Below are 18,376 nucleotides of genomic sequence, written 5' to 3'. Positions count from 1 at the left end.
AACCCAAACTCCAGTTTTCTTGCCTGAAGAATCCCTATGGACAGAGGAGCCTGGCAGGCTACATACATAGAGTCCATGGGGTCGCAAAGAGTCAGACACAACCGAGTGACTAAGCACAGCACACAGCACAGTAAGGAGGCAAAAGACTTGTATGCAAAAAAATACAAGACACTGATGAAATAAAAGATGACATAAACAGATGGGAGAGATATACCATGTTCTTAGATTAGAAGAATCAATATTGTGAAAATTACTATACTACTCAAAGCAATCTACAGATTCAATGAAGTCTCTATCAAATTACCAATGGCATTTTTCACATAATTCAAAATTTGTATGGAGACACAAAAGATCCCTAATAGACAATGGAATCTTGAAAAAGAAAAACAGAGCCAGAGAAATGAGGCTCCCCAACGTTAGACTATACTACAAAGTTACAGTAATCAAGATACTACAGTACTAGCACAAAAACAAATATAGATCAATGGAACAGGACAGAAAGCTCAGAAATAAATCCATGCACCTATGGCCACCTAATCTATGACAAACGAGGCAAGTATATACCATGGAGAAAACACAGTCTGTTCGGTAAGTGGTACTGGGAAATCTGAACAGCTACGTGTAAAAGAATAAAAGTGGAACATTCCCTAACAGCATACACAAAATGGATTAAAGACCTAAATGCAAAGCCACTATTAAAAACTTAGAAGAAAACATAGCCAGAACAGTCTTTGACATAAATCACAGCAAGATTCTTTCTATCTCTGAAAGTAATGAAAATAAACAAATGGGACCTAATTAAACATAAAAGCTTTTGCATAGGAAAGGAAACAAAAAACAAGATGAAAAGACAACACTCAGAATGGGAGAAAATGTTTGCAAATGAATCAACTGAGAAAGGATTAATCTTAAAAATATACAAATAGTTCATGCAGCTCAATATAAAAATAAACAAAAAACAAACAACCCAACCAACAAATGGGTGGAAGACCTAAGCAGACAATTCTCTAAAGAAAATACACAGATGGCCCACAAACATGTGAAAAGATGCTCAACATCACTCATTTCTCAAGACATGCAAATCAGAACTACAATTTATATCACCCCACACTTCTCAGAATGGCTGACATCAAAAACTCTACAAACAATAAATGCTGGAGGACTTCCGTCATGGTCCAGTGGTTGAGAGTCTGCCTGCCAATGCAGGGCACACAGGTTCGATCCCTGGAGGTCCAGGAGGATTCCACATGCCATGGGGCAACTAAGCCTGTAAACCGTAACCAGTGAGCCTGTGCTCTAGAGCCTGCCAGCCAAAAATACTGGAGCCTGTGCAAGTAGAGCCTGTTCTCCACAACAAAAGAAGCCACTGCTATGAGGAAAAAATGCACATTGCACTAGAAAGTAGACCCTGCTTGCCATAACTAGAGAAAGACGATGAGCAGCAACGAAGACCCAGTGCAGCCAAAAATCAACCAATATATAAAATAAAGTCATTAAAAAATAACAGAACCTATATTTTCTTTTTAAAATTTAAAAAATGAATGCAGTAGAGGGTGTGTAGAAAAGGGAACTCTCCTATACACTGTAGGTGGAAATGTAAATTGGTACAAAGACTATGAAGAACAGTATGTCAGTCCCTCAGTTCAGTTCAGTTCAGTAGCTCAGTCGTGTCCGACTCTTTGCGACCCCATGAATCGCAGCACGTCAGGCGTCCCTGTCCCATCACAAACTCCCGGAGTCCACCCAAACCCATGTCCATCAAGTCGATGATGCCATCCAACCATCTCATCCTCTGTCATCCCCTTCTCCTCCTGCCCTCAATCTTTGCCAGCATCAGGGTCTTTTCCAATGAGTCAGCTCTTCACATCAGGTGGCCAAAGTACTGGAGTTTCAGCTTCAACATCAGTCTTTCCAGTGAACACCCAGGACTGATCTCCTTTAGGATGGACTGGGTGGATCTCCTTGCAGGCCAAGGGACCCTCAAGAGTCTTCTCCAACACCACAGTTCAAAAGCATCAATTCTTTGGTGCTCAGCTTTCTTCACCGTCCAACTCTCACATCCACACTGACGACCGGAAAAACCATAGCCTTGACTAGATGGACCTTTGTTGGCCAAGTAATGTCCCTGCTTTTTAATATGCTGTCTAGGTTGGTCATAACTTTCCTTCCAAGGAGTAAGCGTCTTTTAATTTCATGGCTGCAGTCACCATCTGCAGTGATTTTAGAGCCCCCCAAAATAAAGTCTGATACTGTTTCCACTGTTTTCCCCACCTATTTCCCATGAAGTGATGGGACCGGATGCTATGATCTTTGTTTTCTGAATGTTGAGCTTTAAGCCAACTTTTTCACTCTCCTCTTTCACTTTCATCAAGAGGCTCTTGAGTTCTTCTTCACTTTCTGCCATAAGGGTGGTGTCATCTGCATATGAGGTTATTGATTTAACAGGCTCTACTTGCACAGGCTCCTGGCAATCTTGATTTCAGCTTGTGCTTCATCCAGCCCAGCGTTTCTCATGATGTACTCTGCATATAAGTTCAATAAGTCCCTCAGTCGTGTCTGATTCTTTGCAACCCCATGGACAATAGCCTACCAAGCTCCTCTGTCCATGGAATTCTCCAGGCAAGAGTACTGGAGTGGTAGTTATTCCCTTCTCCAGGGAATCTTTTCAATGCAGCAATCGAACCTGGGTCTCCTGCACTGCAGACAGATTCTTTACCATCTGAGTCACCATGGAAGCCCTGGTAAACAGGGCTGGAGCACAGTATGGATGTTCCTTGAAAAACTTAAGCTAGAGTTATCATATGGCTCTCAAATCCTACTTCTGGGGATATATCCAGAGAAAACTAATTCAGAAAGATACATGCACCCCAATGCTCTTTGCAAAGGATTAATCTCCAAACTATACAAATAGCTCATAGAGCTGAATATAAAAAAACAATTCGATCAAAAAATGGGTGGAAGGCCTAAATAGACATTTTCCCAAAGAAGAAATACATGTGTCCAATAGACATATGAAAAGATATTCAACACTGCTAATTATTAGAGAAATGCAAATCAAAATGACAATAAGGTACAACCTCACACCAGTCAGAATGGTCATCATCAAAAAAATCTATAAACAGTAAGTGCTGGAGACGATGGGAAGAAAAGGAACACCTCTTGCACTGTTGGTGGGAATGTAAACTGTTTTAGTCACGGGAGAACAGAATGGAGGTTCCTCAAAAAAAAAAAAAAAAAAAACGTAAAATTACCATTTGTTGTTGTCGTTGTTCTAAGTCGCTTCCAACTCTTTGTGACCCTACGGACTATAGCCCACCAGGTTCCTCTATCCATGGGATTCTCCAGGCAAGAATACTGGAGTTGGCTGTCATGCCTTCCTTCATGGGATCTTCTCGACCCAGCGATAGAACCCACAAATTCACCTGTGAAGCCATCTGTACCTGGACTTTTGTTTTTAAACTATAGGTTCAATATTGTTAGTAGTATAAGGTCTATTCAGATTTTCTATTTCTTCATGATTCAGTCTTAGAAGATTGTGCAATTCTAGAAATTTATCCATTTCTCCTAGGTTGTCTAATTTGTTATTCTTTTTATTTTGTTGATGTTGGTTGTAACTTCTCTTTTCATTTCTAATTTTATTTATTTGGGCTCTCATTTTTTATAAGTCTGGCTAAATGTTTGATTTTCTTTATCTTTTCAAAAAAACAACACTAAATTTCATTTAATTTTACTTTTTTATCTCAATTTCCATTCTTTCCACTCTAATCTTCATTATTTCATTCCTTCCACAAACACTGGCCTTTGCCTGTCCTTTTTCTTGTTCCTTTAAATGTACATTTACATGATTTATTTGACATTTTTCTTATTTCTTCTAGTAGGCCTGTACCACTATGAACTTTTCTCTTAGAATTGCTTTTGCTTCATCTCATAGATTTTGTAATGTTGTGTTTCCATTTCCATTTGTCTCAATGCATTTTTTAATTTCCTCTTTGGTTTCTTTGTTGATCTACTACTTATTTAGTAGCATGTTTTTTAGCCTCCATATGTTACTGTTTTTCTCTAGTTTTCTTTTTCTACTTCACTTCTAGTTTCATACCACTCTGATCTAAAAAGATGCTTGATATGATTCCAATCTTCTTAAATTTATTAAGGCTTGTTTTTTGACATGATATGTGATCTGTCTTGAGAAATATTCCATGTATACTTGAAAAGAATGTGTATTCTGCTGCTGTTGAATGAAATGATCTATATCGATTAAATACATCTTGCCAAATATGTCCTTTACCAATTTAGAGTCTAGATGGTCTATCCATTGAAGTAAGTGGGGTATTAAAGTCCTCTATTACTGTATTACTGTACATTTCTCCCTTTATTTCTATTATAATATTTTCTTTATATATTTAGGTACTCCTATGTTGAGTACATGAATAATTATAAATGTTATATCCTCTTGTTGGATTGACCCCATTATCACAATGGCATGCCCTTCCTTGTCTTTTCTTATAGTTTTTATTTTAAAGCCTATTTTGTCTGATATAAGTATTACTATTCCAGCATTCTTTACTTTTCCATTTGCATGGAGTATCTTTTTTATAATCTCTTCTTTTTTGGTTTATGTGTGTCTTCAGATCTGAGGAGTCTGCTACAGGCAGCATATAGATGGGTCATACTTTTTTATCCATTCAGCTACCCTATGTCTTTTGATTGAAGCATTTAGTCAATGTACATTTAAAATAATTATGGAAGGCATGTAGTTATTGCCATTTTGGTACTTGTTTTCTGGTTATGTTTTCAGTTCTTCTCTGTTCCAGTCTTACTCTGTTTCTTCCCTTGTTTTTTGATGGATTTCTTTAGTTTCACATTTGTATTCTTTTATTTTTTTGTGTATCCATTGTAGCTATTTTTGATTTGTGGTTACCATGAGGCAAAAGTTCCCACTCTGTGGTCATATGGTGTCAGATGAGTATGAGCAGTTCTCCACTGGAGGCTGCCCCTACTTGTACTAAGTACATGGTGAAAAGCTATGTCAAAGATGGTTTCCACATCCAAACACATCACCCTTCCACAACATCTGCATCAACAAGACAGTGTCCTGTGCCGAGGCTGACAAGCTCTAAGAAGGTATGTAGGGTGCCTTTGGAATGCCACAGTACACATTGGTCAAGTCATCATGTCCATCAGCACCAAGCTGAAGAATAAGGAACACATGACTGAGGCCCTACACAGGGCCAAGTTCTAGTTCTCTGGCCAACAGAAGATTCACCTGTCCAAAAGGTGAGGATTTACTAAGTTTAAAGTCAATGAATTTGAACACATGGTGGCAGAAAAGCAACTCATCCCACTTGGCTGTGGGGTCAAATACATCATTAATTATGGCCCCCTGGACACATGGCAGGTCACAGAATCACAACAGCCTTGGCTTCTCCACTGCTTGTTCACGCCCAGCATTAAATCCTCCTTTCCAGTCTGTCAATCAATCAATCCAAAAAAAGCACTCCATTTTCACTTGCCTGTCACATTTTATTTTTTGTTGTTATATTTAATTTCTTTTTATTTTGTGTATCCCGTAACTACTTATACCTGATATTCTTTTTACTACTTTTTCTTTGATCTTTCATACTAGCTTTTTAAAGTGACTGATCTAATTCCTTTACCATCTATTTTCCATCACCAGTGATTTTTTTCTTTCATATATTTTATTTCTAGTTGTGACCTTTTCCTTTACCCTCAAAAGTGACCCTTTAATATTGAAGGCCAGTTTACTGGTTATGAACTTCTTTAGAGTTGTTTGCTTGTCTGAAAAACTCTTTATTGCCCCCTTCAAGCCTGCATCATAACCTTGCTAGGCAGAGTATTCTTGATTGTAAATTTTTATCCTTTCAGCACTTTAAATACATCCTGGCACTCCCTTCTGGACTGCAAAGTTTCTGCTTTAAAATCAGCTTATAGGCTTATAGGAGTCCCCTTCTATTGATATATGATTAGCTGTTTTTCTCTTGTCTTTAAAGTTCTATTTTTATCTTAAACTTTTATTTTAAATATGATGTATTTTGGTATGGGAGTTCCCTTCTATTGATATATGATTAGCTGTTTTTCTCTTGTCTTTAAAATTCTCTTTTTTATCTTAACCTTTTTCCATTTTAAATATGATGTACCTTGGTATGAGTCTCTTTGGGTTCATCTTATTTGGGATCTCTGTTTCCTATACCTGGGTATCTGTTTCCTTCCCTAGGTATGGATATTTTCTACCATTATTTCTCAAGAAAGTTTTTTGTTACTTTCTTTCCTACTGGGAACCACATAATGTGAATATGGTTGATGTTTCACAGATGGCTCATATACTTTCATTTTTTAAAAAATCCTTTCCTTCTTATTGCTATTCTTATGGGGATAATTTCTACTATTTTATCTATCACATTGCTTGTCACTTTATGTCATCTCATCTGCTTCTGATTCCATAAAGTGCAACTTTTTCATTTCAGTTTCAGTATTGAGCTCTCATTGATTCTTTCTTGTATTTTCTAAGTCTTTGTTAAAGCTTACAATGAGTTCCTCCAATCTTTTCCTGAGTCTGGTGAGCACCATTAGGACAGTTTCTTTAAAATCTTTTCTCAGGTAAACTACTTATGTCTGTTTCACTGGGATTTATTTTTTCCTGGGGTTTTATTTTGTTCCTTCATTTGGACCACATTCCTCTATCTCATTGTTTTTATTTCCTTTACATTTCTATAAATTAAGAGAAACAACTACCTCTCCTAATCTTGAAGAGGCCTTATATGGGATCATTCCCTGTGTAGACCACGTGGGCCTAAAGGCTTTGGCAGGCTGGCTGGGGCTGCAGTGGGCACCAACAGGGGTTAATCCCTGGGGAACACTATGCCCAATACTGCAGTGGTGGGACCAAAGAGCCTGGAGCAGGCCCAGTCCAGGGGCAGCCCCCTGGGAAGTACTGTGTATAAGGCTGCCTTAGAAGGAGAGCTGGAGCTGGAGAGGACATGGTCCAGGAGCAATCCCTGAAGAGTGCTGGGCTGTAGGCTACCTTGATGGGGCAGCTGGAAGTACAGCAGTCACAGGCCAGGAGGAGTCCTAGGGGGCAACTCCAGACAACTGTGATCATCAGTGCCTCCTACCCAAGCCAGATCTCCAGCAGCTCCCTGTCATTTTGGCAGCAACTTCAGGGTTAGTAAACATATTTCCTTTACATATACTCTAGGTGCTTTTAAAGTTTTTTCACTGTGTCCCAGAGCGAGTGTGTCTGCATTTGGATGCCTCAGCAATATATCTTTCTACTGTAGATCATCCTGAAAGAGGAGAGATTCCCATGGATACTGTGTCTCTGACATTCCTATTAGTTTCTATGTGGTTCTTCTATTGGCAGCACCAGCATATTGGGCCCTCATATTTTCTTCAAGAAGTGTGCTATATATAGGTGTAGATCAGTGTGCTCAGGGGAGTAGGTAAAGACAGGGTGTTCTTGTGCCATCGTATTCCTCAATCTACTTTACGTTTTCAAATATAAATGCTCACTGATAAAGCTTACTCTGAAAACAAGTGCATAACTCAGAGACATTGCATGTTTAGTTCCAGACCATCACAATGAAGCAAATAGCACAATAAAGTGAGTCACATGACTTCATGGTTTCCCAGCACTTGTAAGTTATGTTTATATACTATGCTTGCTTGCTAAGTCACTTCAGTCGTGTCTGACTCTGTGCAAACCTATAGATCATAGCCCACCAGGCTCCTTCCTCTATCTGTGGGATTCTCCAGGCAAGAATACTAGAGTGAGTTGTCATGCCCTCCTCTAGGGGATCTTCCTGACCCAGGGATCGAACCTGCATCTCTTACGTCTCCTGCACTGGCAGATGGGTTCTTTACCACTAGCTCCACCTAGGAAGCCCTTATATACTATACTGTAGTCTATAAGTATGCAATACCATTATGTCTTAAGAAAACAATGCACATACCTTAATTAAAAAGTAGTTATTGCTAAAAAATGCTAACCTTCATCTCACTGAAGCAAGTCATAATTGCTCTGGCTGGTGGACAGTCTTGCCTCCATGTTGATGGCTGCTGACAGTCAGGTTCCTGATAATGGGGTGGCTGTGGCAATTCCTTAAAAAATGAAGTTTGCTGCACCAATAATAGCTCTTCCTTCCATGAACTATCTCTTTGTAGCATGTGATGCCATATGACACCATTTTATTCACAGTAGACCTTCTTTCAAAATTGGAACCAATCCTCTCAAACCCTGCCATGGATTTATCAAGTTTAAGAAAGGTTCTCAAGTCTCTGTTGTCATTTCCACCATCTTCACAGCATCTTCATTAGGAGCATACTCTATCTCAAGAAACCACTCTCTTTGCTCATCCACAAGAAGCAATTCTTCATCTCTTAAAGTTTTATAATGAGACTACAGCAATTCAGTCACATCTTCAGGCTCCAATTCTAATTCTAGTTCTCTTGCTATGATATTTCCACATCAGCGGTAACTTCCTCCACTCAAGTCTTGAACTCCTCAAAGGCATCCATGAAGGTTGGAATCAACTTCTTCCCAACTCCTGTTAATGTTCATATTTTGGACTCTTCCCATGAGTCACAAATGTTCTTAATGGTACCTAGAATGGTGAGTCCTTTCCAGGTGGTTTTCAACTGACTGCCCAGATCCATCAGAGGAATCACTATCTATGATAGTTATAGACTTACAAAGGGTACTCCTTAAATAATAAAACTTGAGAGTCGAAATGACTCCCTGGTCCATGGGCTGCAGAAAGAATGCTGTGTTAGCAGGCTTGAAAACAACATTAATCTCATTGTACATCTCCATCAGAGCTCCTGGGTGACCAAGAGCAGTAATACGTTCAGAGGAATCTTTTTTCCTGACCAGTCGGTCTCAACAGTGAGCTTAAAATACTCAGTAAACGATGCTGTAAACAGATGTGAGGTTATGCGGGTTTTGTTGTTCCATTTACAGAACACAGGCAGAGTAGGTTTAGCATAATTCTTAAGGGGCCTAAGATTTTCAGAATGTACTGTCTTCAATTTGAAGTCACCAGCTGCATTAGCTCCTAATAAGAGTCAGCCTGTTCTTTGGCGCTTTGAAGCTGGAAATCCAGTTCTCCTCTCTAGCTATGAAAGTCCTAGATGGCATCTTCTTCCAATAGAACACCATTTTGTCTCCACTGAAAGCCTGTTGTTTAGTGCAGCCACCTTCATGAATTATCTTAGCTAGATCCTCTGGATGACTTGCTATAGTTTCTACATCACCACTTGCTGCTTCACCTTGTCCTGTTATGTTATGAAAATGGCTTCTTTCCTTAAACCTCTGAACCAGCCTCTGCTAGCTCCAAACTTTTCTGCTGCAGCTTCCTTGCCTCTCTCACACTTCTTACAATTGAACAGAGTTAGGGTCAAGCCCTGGATTAGGCTTTTTAGCTTAAGAGAATGTTATGGCTGGTTTGATCTTCTATCCAGACCACTACAACTTTCTCCATATCAGCAATTAGCCTGTTTCACTTTCTTATCATTCATGTGTTCAGTGGAGTAGCACTTTTAATTTCCTTAAAGAACTTTGCATTTGAATTTACAACCTGGCTACTAGCTGTTTGGTGCAAGAGGCCTAGTTTTGGCTTATCTTGGCTTTCGACATGTCTTCCTCATTAAACTTAATCATCTCTAGCTTTTTATTTAAAGTGAGACACAAATGAGTCTTTCTTTCACTTGAACATTTAGAGGCCATTGTAGGGTTATTAATTGGCCTGATTTCAATATTTTGTGTCTTAGTGGACAGGGAGACCTGAGGAGAGGGAGAGACACAGGGGAAAGGCCATTTGGTAGATCAGTCAGAACCTGAACAGCACAATATTTATCAATTAAGTTGCCTATCTTACCTGGGTGTGGCTCATGGCTCCCCAAAACAATTAAAATTGTAACATCAAAGATCACTGATCACAGAGCACTATAACAAACATAACAGTAACAAAAGAGTTTGAAATATTGTGAGAATTACCAAAATGTGACACACAGATACAAAGTGAACAAATATTATTGGAAAAATGGTGCCAATAGATGTGCTCAACATAGAGTTGCCACCAAACTTCAATTTGTGAAAATCACAGTATCTGTGAACTACAATAAAACAAGGTATGCTTGCTGTGAAATAATAATAATTCAAATATTTTGAAGTAGTTTATATACAGTCATTTCCTCCTCACAAAGTATCCTAATATGATACTAAACTAAAACACAAAGATGTAGATGCTGTAAGGTAAACTTAAATGACTTATTCAAGATCCTGTTTCTCAGAAAGATCAGAAGGCTAATGCAAATCAATTAGATATCAACTCTTTAAAGGAAAGTGAAATATGTAGTGAAAAATGATAGGTCAATTATAGCCACCTACTTATTTATTAATAGTATCCATTTCCATTTCCAGGTGCAACACCTTGGTTCCTTAATACTTACAATTCAGGTTTTACATTTACTATAAGAAAATGATTTTGGAGGGAAATTTCCTGGCAATCCAGTGGTTAGGACTTGGCACTTTCAGTGCCAGGGCCCAGGTTGGATCCCTGGTCTGGAAACTAAGATCCTGCAAGTCACAAAGCATGGCCAAAAAATGAATGATATATACAAGGTATATATGACCATATGCTGTGATCTACTCGGCCTTATATAGATCTAGATCTAAAGAACAAAAATGGATTTTTATCATCTATTTGTTCTAAAAAATGTTTCTGATCAACTATACATGCAGAGAGCTGCAAAAAATGAAATACACCCATATATGAATGACTTCTATTTGACCACAGAGAGCTACACACTAGAGGAATAGGTGAAGTTTGTCATTTGGAACCCACAGCTTTCCCTGTCTGCGTTTATGTTCATAACATGTAGCAACCTACTCTGTGCTCCAGTTCTTTATAGTCTTTTCCATATTTCAGCAAATACAGAAAGTGATATTAGGTTGGTGCAAAAGTAATTGTGGTTTTTGCATTGTTGAAATTTGCTTTTTGATACTGGAATACATTCTAAATAAATGTGGTCATATTTTATTGTCCATTTCTTGCTTTATGCTTTTTTGCTAATGGGTTATGACTTACTATTTTATATTTATTTTAGACTAGGAAAATGATGTTAGACAAAAAGCAAATTCAAGTGATTTTCTTATTTGAGTTCAAAATGAGTCATAAAGCAGTGGAGACAACTCACAACATCAACAACACATCTGTCCCAGGAACTGATAATGAATGTACAGTACAGTGGTGGTTCAAGAAGTTTTGCAAACGAGACGAGAGCCTTGAAGATGAGGAGCACTGTGGCTGACCATCAGAAGTTGACAACGAACAACTGAGAGGATCACTGAAGCCAATCCTCTTACAACTATGTAAAAAGTTGCCAAAGAACTCACTGTCGACCATTCTATGGTCATTCAGCATTTGAAGCAAATTGGAAAGGTGAAAAAGCTCGATAAGTGGGTGCCTCACGAGCTGACCGAAAGTCAAAAAAAATCATTTTGAAGTGTCATCTTCTCTCATTCTATGCAATGACAATGAACAATTAATCAAACAGATTGTGACATGTGACAAAAACTGGATTTTGTATGACAACTGACGATAACCAGCTCAGCAGTTGGACCAAGAAATAGCTCCAAAGCACTTCCCGAAGTCAAACTTGCACCAAAAAAAAGTCGTGATTACTGACTGGCAGTCTACTGCCCATCTGATCCACTACAGCTTTCTGAATACCAAAGAAACCATTTACACCTGTGAAGTATGCTCAGCAAATTTATCACATGCACCGAAAACTGCAATGCCTACAGGTAGCATTGATGAACAGAAATGACCCAATTCTTCTCCATGACAATGCCTGACCGCACATCACACAACCAATGCTTCAAAAGTTGAATGAATTGGGCTATGAGGTTTCTCCCTAATCCACCACATTCACCTGACCTCTTGCCAACAGACTACCACTTCTTCAAGCATCTCAACAACTTTTTCCTGGGAAAATGATTCCAAAACCAGGAGGAGGCAGAAAATGCCTTCCAAGAGATCATCGAATCCTGAAGCATGGATTCTTTATGTTACAGGAATAAGCAAACTTACTTCTTGTTGGCAAAACTGCATTGATTTTAATGGTTCCTATTTTGATTAATAAAAATATGTTTGAGCCTTGTTATAATAATTTAAAAATCACTGTCTGAAACCATTAATTATGTTTATACCAACCTAATACTTATAATAGCACAACAGGAAAACTGGAAGAAGCTCCTCATTTCTGAAAGCAACCCAGCTGCATTAGACCCCATCTGTACTTCCAACTGATGAAGGGATCTATACCTCAACATACTTTTATGTAACCGATTTAGAGCACAGTATGATGATACATACTGGTTGGTCTACTCTCTTTTCTCTTAACCATAAGTTATAAGAAAAACTTCAACTAGAGTATTTTAGGAAAAATCATTCCCAGGAACACATAAGCTATGAGCTATTTATTTCTAATTATGAGATGAGAGACTAAGGAAAATTTAAGTGAAATGTAGATCAGGAGACCAGAGGAGAAAATAGCAGGAGATTCCCACCACCTTAAATTAAACTTTAACCATTCCTTTAGAAAGTGAAAAGTGAAAGTGAAGTCGCTCAGTCCTTTCTGACTCTTTGCAACCCCATGGACTGTAGCCCACCAGGCTCCTCCGTCCATGGGATTCTCCAGGCAAGAATACAGGAGTGGGTTGCCATTTCCTTCTCCAGGGAATCTTCCCAACCCAGGGATCGAACCCACGTCACCCAAACTGCAGGCAGGCACTTTAACCTCTGAGCCACCAGGGAAGCCCAAGTATTCCTTTAAGTATACTTTAAATCTAATTGGAAGATGAACACTGCTAAGCTGTCTTTATGGGATAGCAGGGGACAAAAACAAGAAAAGAGGGACTACTTTGGTGGTCCAGTGGTTGGGAGTCTACCTCCCAGTGCAGGGGACATGAGTTCAAGCCCTAATCAAGGAACTAGGTTCCTACATGCTGCAGGGAAACTAAGCCTGTACACCACAACTACAGAGCCCAGGCGTCGCAACTAAGACCCAATGTCACCAAAAATAAAAATAAATAAATTAACTAAATTTCAAAAATAAGAAGAAAAGAAAATTTGCAATTTAATTTATACTACTCCCCTGATTTCTCAGAGAAGTAAGCCAAGGTCTGTTGTTAGGCTGCCATCTGTCTATTCCAAGGAGGTACTGAGAGAGAAATGTTTATCAGGGAATCACCAAATTTGTACAGCTGCAGGCCTGAGACCAGCTAAGCTTGTCTGTTCATAGATCATTCACTGAGCTGGCAGCCACATCTCCCTTCTCTTCACAGATGGTCTATACTTTGCTCCATGATTCACAAATGCCACATATTTAGAGTTATTTATACTGCTGTGTCTCTAGATATTTTAAATATTCAGCTATCTGTTCCTAGCACTTGAGTTTCTAAACGTCTAGTCAGACTGCTCTAGGAGAATGTGGAGCCTGAGTATCATCCTTCAAATGTAGATATGAGTAAAGAGAACTTAAGCCACTGGGAAGTTCAATGGAAGACTTTCATTGAGTTTATACTCATGAACAAGAGAAAGAAAGAAAGAGAAAGCGAAGTAGATGACACAACTGTACCTGAGACAAGGGAAATCTAAAATAGTCAATAAATAGATTATGAAGAATTACAAAGGAAAAAGACGTTTCAAAACTAGCTTTACTGTATAAAATGAATGACAATCATAGTTTATTACCTGAAATGCTTACAGTTATTTATATGTAGTTAAGTGAAATCACCATGGTGGGTTTAAAATAGGATATACCTAGGTCTGAATCCTCTTCTACCAATCATTTATAAAGATATAACAATATTGTGAGGCTGTTCAAGAATTAAGTAAGCTAACACATGGAGTGAAAATAATATAGAATTTAGGCATATATGTGTAAATAAATGTTAGTTTTTCTTTTTTTCCTTCTTCTTAAATACCAGAGAGAGCACAATGGTTTGCTTCTACTTTAACATTCATTAAACATTTGTTGCTATTATGTGCATATGATTATCCTAAATGCTTACCAATTGTGGAAAGATATTCCTTTGAGCCAATTGGTGAGGATAATTAATAACTGGAAAGAAGCATGACTTTACAATGACATGATATTTTCTAAATCAATGTTCCATGATATATGCAAGATTTATTAGACTCACTTTCTTCCAGTTTTAAAGAAACTGAGGGATTGTTTCCTGTTTCATCCACATTTCCTTCACCACCTCCTCGAGATCTTGAATTCCAGACTTTAATCACTTCAACATCATTGTCACTGCCACTTCCACTTGAGCTACTATCTTTTTTTCCCTTTTTCCCCTTTGCTTTTTTCTTTCTAAAAAAGAGAACAAATCCAAATGATTAGGGAAACACAGGAAAAATACAAGTGCCAATTATTAGAAGACAATCAGCAAGTTGGGATTTTAAACATGTCAACACAGGGCACAAAAAGTATTCAATTTACTTTGTATAATCATCAGAGCTTAAACTCATGGAGGTTTCATCGGAATCTGAAGCTATAAATTCATCCATACTGTCTTCATCAAAATATCCCTAGGGAAAAAAAAATGAACATTTTAAGAATTTATTTCAATTTATACTGGAAATTATAATGATGATGTCTATTTCATTTAAGGATAAGTTCACTGTTAGGAGATAAGAAAGAACTGAAGAACTATAATATATTGGAAAAAATAAAGGAAACATCACAGATATGACTAATAAATGCAACGTGAAGTCTTAGATTGACTCATGGAAAAGAAAAAGGATGTAAATACAAAAACTGATGAAATCCAATTAACATCTATTGTTTAGTTACTAGTACTTATTTGAATTTCTTAATTTTGACTATTTTACTATGGTTATGAAAGATGTTAATCTACGACAGAAGAGACAAGAATATACAATTGAGAAAAGATAGTCTCTTCAATAAGTGGTGCCGGGAAAACTGGACAGCTATATGTAAAAATGAAATTAGAACATTTCCTAACACCATACACAAAAATGAACTCAAAATGGATTAAAGACTTAAACGTAAGGCTGGATGCTATAAAACCCTTATAGGAAAACATAGGCAGAACACTCTCTGACATAAACCGCAGCAAGATCTTTTTTGACTCACATCTGAGAGTAATGAAGATAGAAACAAAAATAAACAAATGGGACTTAATTAAAATTTAAAAAGCTTTTGCAAAGCAAAGGAAACCAGAGACAAAACAACGAGGTGCCATCTCACACTGGTCAGAATGACAACCATCGAGACTCTACAAACAATATATACTAGCGACAGTGTGGAGAAAGGCGAACCCTTTATATTGCTGGTGTGTGTGTGCTTAGTCGCTCAGTCGTGTCTGACTCTTTGTGACCTCATGGACTGTAGCCTGCCAGGTTCCTCTGTCCATGGGAATTCTCCAGGCAAGAAAACTGGAGTGGGTGGTCATGCCCTCCTCCAAGGGATCTTCCCAACCCAGGGATCTAACCCAGGTCTCCCACATTGCAGGCGGATTCTTTATTGTCTGAGCCACCAGGGAAGCCTTGATAGTGGGAATGTAAATTGGTACAGCCAATATGGAGAACAGTATGGAGGTTCCTTAAAAAACTAAAAGTAGAATTGCCACATGATCTAGCAATCCCAGTCCTGGGCATATACCTGGAAAAAACTGTAATTCAAAAAGTGTACAATAGCCAGAACATGGAAGCAACCTAAATGTCCACTGACAGAGAAATGGATAAAGAATATGTGGTATATATATATATATATATATATACACAATGGATATTATTCAGCCATAAAAAATGAAATGATGCCATTTGCAGCAACATGGATGGACCTAGAGATTATCATTCTGAGTGAAGTAAGTCAGACAGAGGAGGACAAATATTGTATGATATTGCTTATATGTGGAATCTAAAAAAAGGGTACAAGTGAACTTATTTAAGCAACAGAAATAAGAGTCACAAGTGTAGAAAACAATCTTATGGTTACCATCGGGAAGGGGGTAGGGGATTGAGATTGACATATACACAATACTATAATAAAGACCTACTGTATAGCAGAAGGAACTCTACTCAATACTCAGTAATGACCTATATGGGAATAGAATCTAAAAAAGAGTGGATATACGTACAACTGATTCACTTTGCTATACAACAGAAAGTAACACAACATTGTAAATCAACTATATGTCACTAAAAATTTTTTAAAAGATGAACATTTAACACTCCTTCCATAATCACAATTCATTGAAACACAGAGTAATTAACTAGAAATAAAATAGGTTGAAATGTACCACAAAGAAAAAGAAATCTGAATATACATTAAGTCTATACAGATCAACCTTTTTCCAAAGTTATTCTACTTACTACAGATACCTTTTGATCAATTTTAGGTTAGGTTAGTTAATTTACCTTGTTTTCTTTACTAATGTAGTCCAGCTGCAAACACCATGGATGAGTCCAGATTCTACTTAACATTTGAAAATCTTGGAAAAGTTTTGCACCTGCCTTTCCTCTTCCGCCTTCACTGCTATTACCTACGCCTGATCAAAAGGAAAAAAAAAAAAGAGCTAATGTTAAGACATAAGAATTCTCTAGTTCAACCAAGGTGTTTCTGTATTAGGACCTTAGATTGATCTGTGCATCAGAATACTCTGGCCCTGTAGAGAAGCTAATAGGCCCTCATTTTTAGACTATTTCAAAACACATAAAATAAACAGGATTACAAAAGAAATCCATCATACAGAAATAACCAAAATGTTAAAAAAACAAACTTGTGGTATAGTGATATGCATACCTTATTAATGCATTAAATAACAAATATAGTAGTAAGTTTAACAATGGCCTGAAATTTTGAAGTACTGATAAAGGTAAATAAGTTTGAGATATCAGTAACAACAATAATATGTAGAAATACTTCTTATTTCTATTGGTAACAAAGTCACAGTTATCACTAATACTACTATGGTTTATTGCCTGAATTAATAACTAGAAAAATGCCATATTTTTGATAGAGGTTAGTGGAAACAGGCAGTATTTTCTTATTCAGGTCCTAGATTCATGTGCTAGATTCATGAGCACATATACATGTGCTCTAGATTACAAATTCCTGCTTTAGATAAAGCCACTCTTTGTATACAGTACTTAATCAAAACTCTTATATAAAAAACCCAGTATTTATAAAAACTGTTTTTCAAGTTGAAAAAATTATTTATTTTGCCCAGAGAAACTTCAACAATATATTTTTTATATGAAAATGAAGTAAAAATGAAATGAATGTACATTTCATTAATATGACAAAATTATCAAGGGGGTAAAACACAAAAGAACAAAGTTGATCTTTTAAAAGAACGGTATTTAAACAATAACATTTTTCTGTCCACAGTTTTAAAAGATCTGAATTCACATCTCCATGAGGGACAAGATGTATATTCAGTAATGATATGAAATATGAATAAAAAAGCATAAAAATACAGTACTCGCTATTTTGCCTGATTAGAGGTATTGCCACTGTGTATGATAGAAATCATTGCTGTGAAAATGAGGCATCTAATTTCTTGATAGCATTCTCTTATAATCCTTTTATTTCTACAAAGACATAAATGAGTCTCTTTACACTTGAACACTTAAAGAGGCTAAGGGATGGCTATATCTTGTTCTGGTTTTGATTTATATTTCCCTGATGGCTAATCATATTGAGCAACATTTAGAGAAGTGATTCTCAGGCAGAGGGTACATCAGAATCACGCAGAGGAATTATAAAAATGCAGCTGCCTAAGCCCTACTCCAGAACCATTGAATCAACTTGTAATGTGTAGTACATAGATCCATTCATTTTTAAAGATAATAGGATTTTATTGTTTTCTATTTATAAGAGGACAATTCAGTGGCATTAAGTATAATCAAAACGTTGTACAACCATCAGCACTCTACATTTCTAAAACTTTTGCCATGATTGTTAACAGAAACTCTGTATCGGTTAAATGAATCTGACTCTTCTAGTCAACTCTAAATGTAATCACACAGTATTTGTCCTTTTGTTTCCGACTTATTTTACTTAACATGATGTCTCCAAGTTCCATCAGAATTTCTTTAAAAGATTGTAATATTCCATTGTTTGCATATATCATATTTTGTTCATCTATTCATTACTTGATGGACACTTTGATTGCTTTCATGTTTTTGACTATTACAAATAATGCTGCTATATAAACATGAATTGATAACTATCTGTTTTGAATTCTTGCTTTCAATTATTTTGAAAGTAGAATTTTACCTAGAAGTACAATTGCTGTATCACATGGTAATTCTCTGCTCAA

General features: G+C 37.2%; 1 protein-coding gene across 10 annotated transcripts in view; it reads right to left on the bottom strand.

Moving 5' to 3' along the window:
• Positions 1 to 18,376, bottom strand: part of ATRX (ATRX chromatin remodeler) — a 264,397-nt gene that overhangs the window by 62,613 nt on the left and 183,408 nt on the right. For all 10 annotated transcript variants that reach the window (XM_043459555.1, XM_043459560.1, XM_043459557.1 and 7 more), the window contains 3 exons: positions 16,470 to 16,600; positions 14,527 to 14,615; positions 14,225 to 14,397 (listed from right to left, as the gene is read on the bottom strand). In XM_043459555.1, coding sequence (XP_043315490.1) covers positions 14,225 to 14,397; positions 14,527 to 14,615; positions 16,470 to 16,600 — 393 coding nt within the window. The remainder of the gene's footprint in view (positions 1 to 14,224; positions 14,398 to 14,526; positions 14,616 to 16,469; positions 16,601 to 18,376) is intronic.

The sequence above is a fragment of the Cervus canadensis genome, chromosome X (genome assembly GCF_019320065.1).
Source record: "Cervus canadensis isolate Bull #8, Minnesota chromosome X, ASM1932006v1, whole genome shotgun sequence".
NCBI lineage: Eukaryota > Metazoa > Chordata > Mammalia > Artiodactyla > Cervidae > Cervus > Cervus canadensis.
The sequence above is the reverse complement of the archived record's forward strand: the minus strand, read 5'-3'. Positions and strand labels throughout refer to the sequence as shown.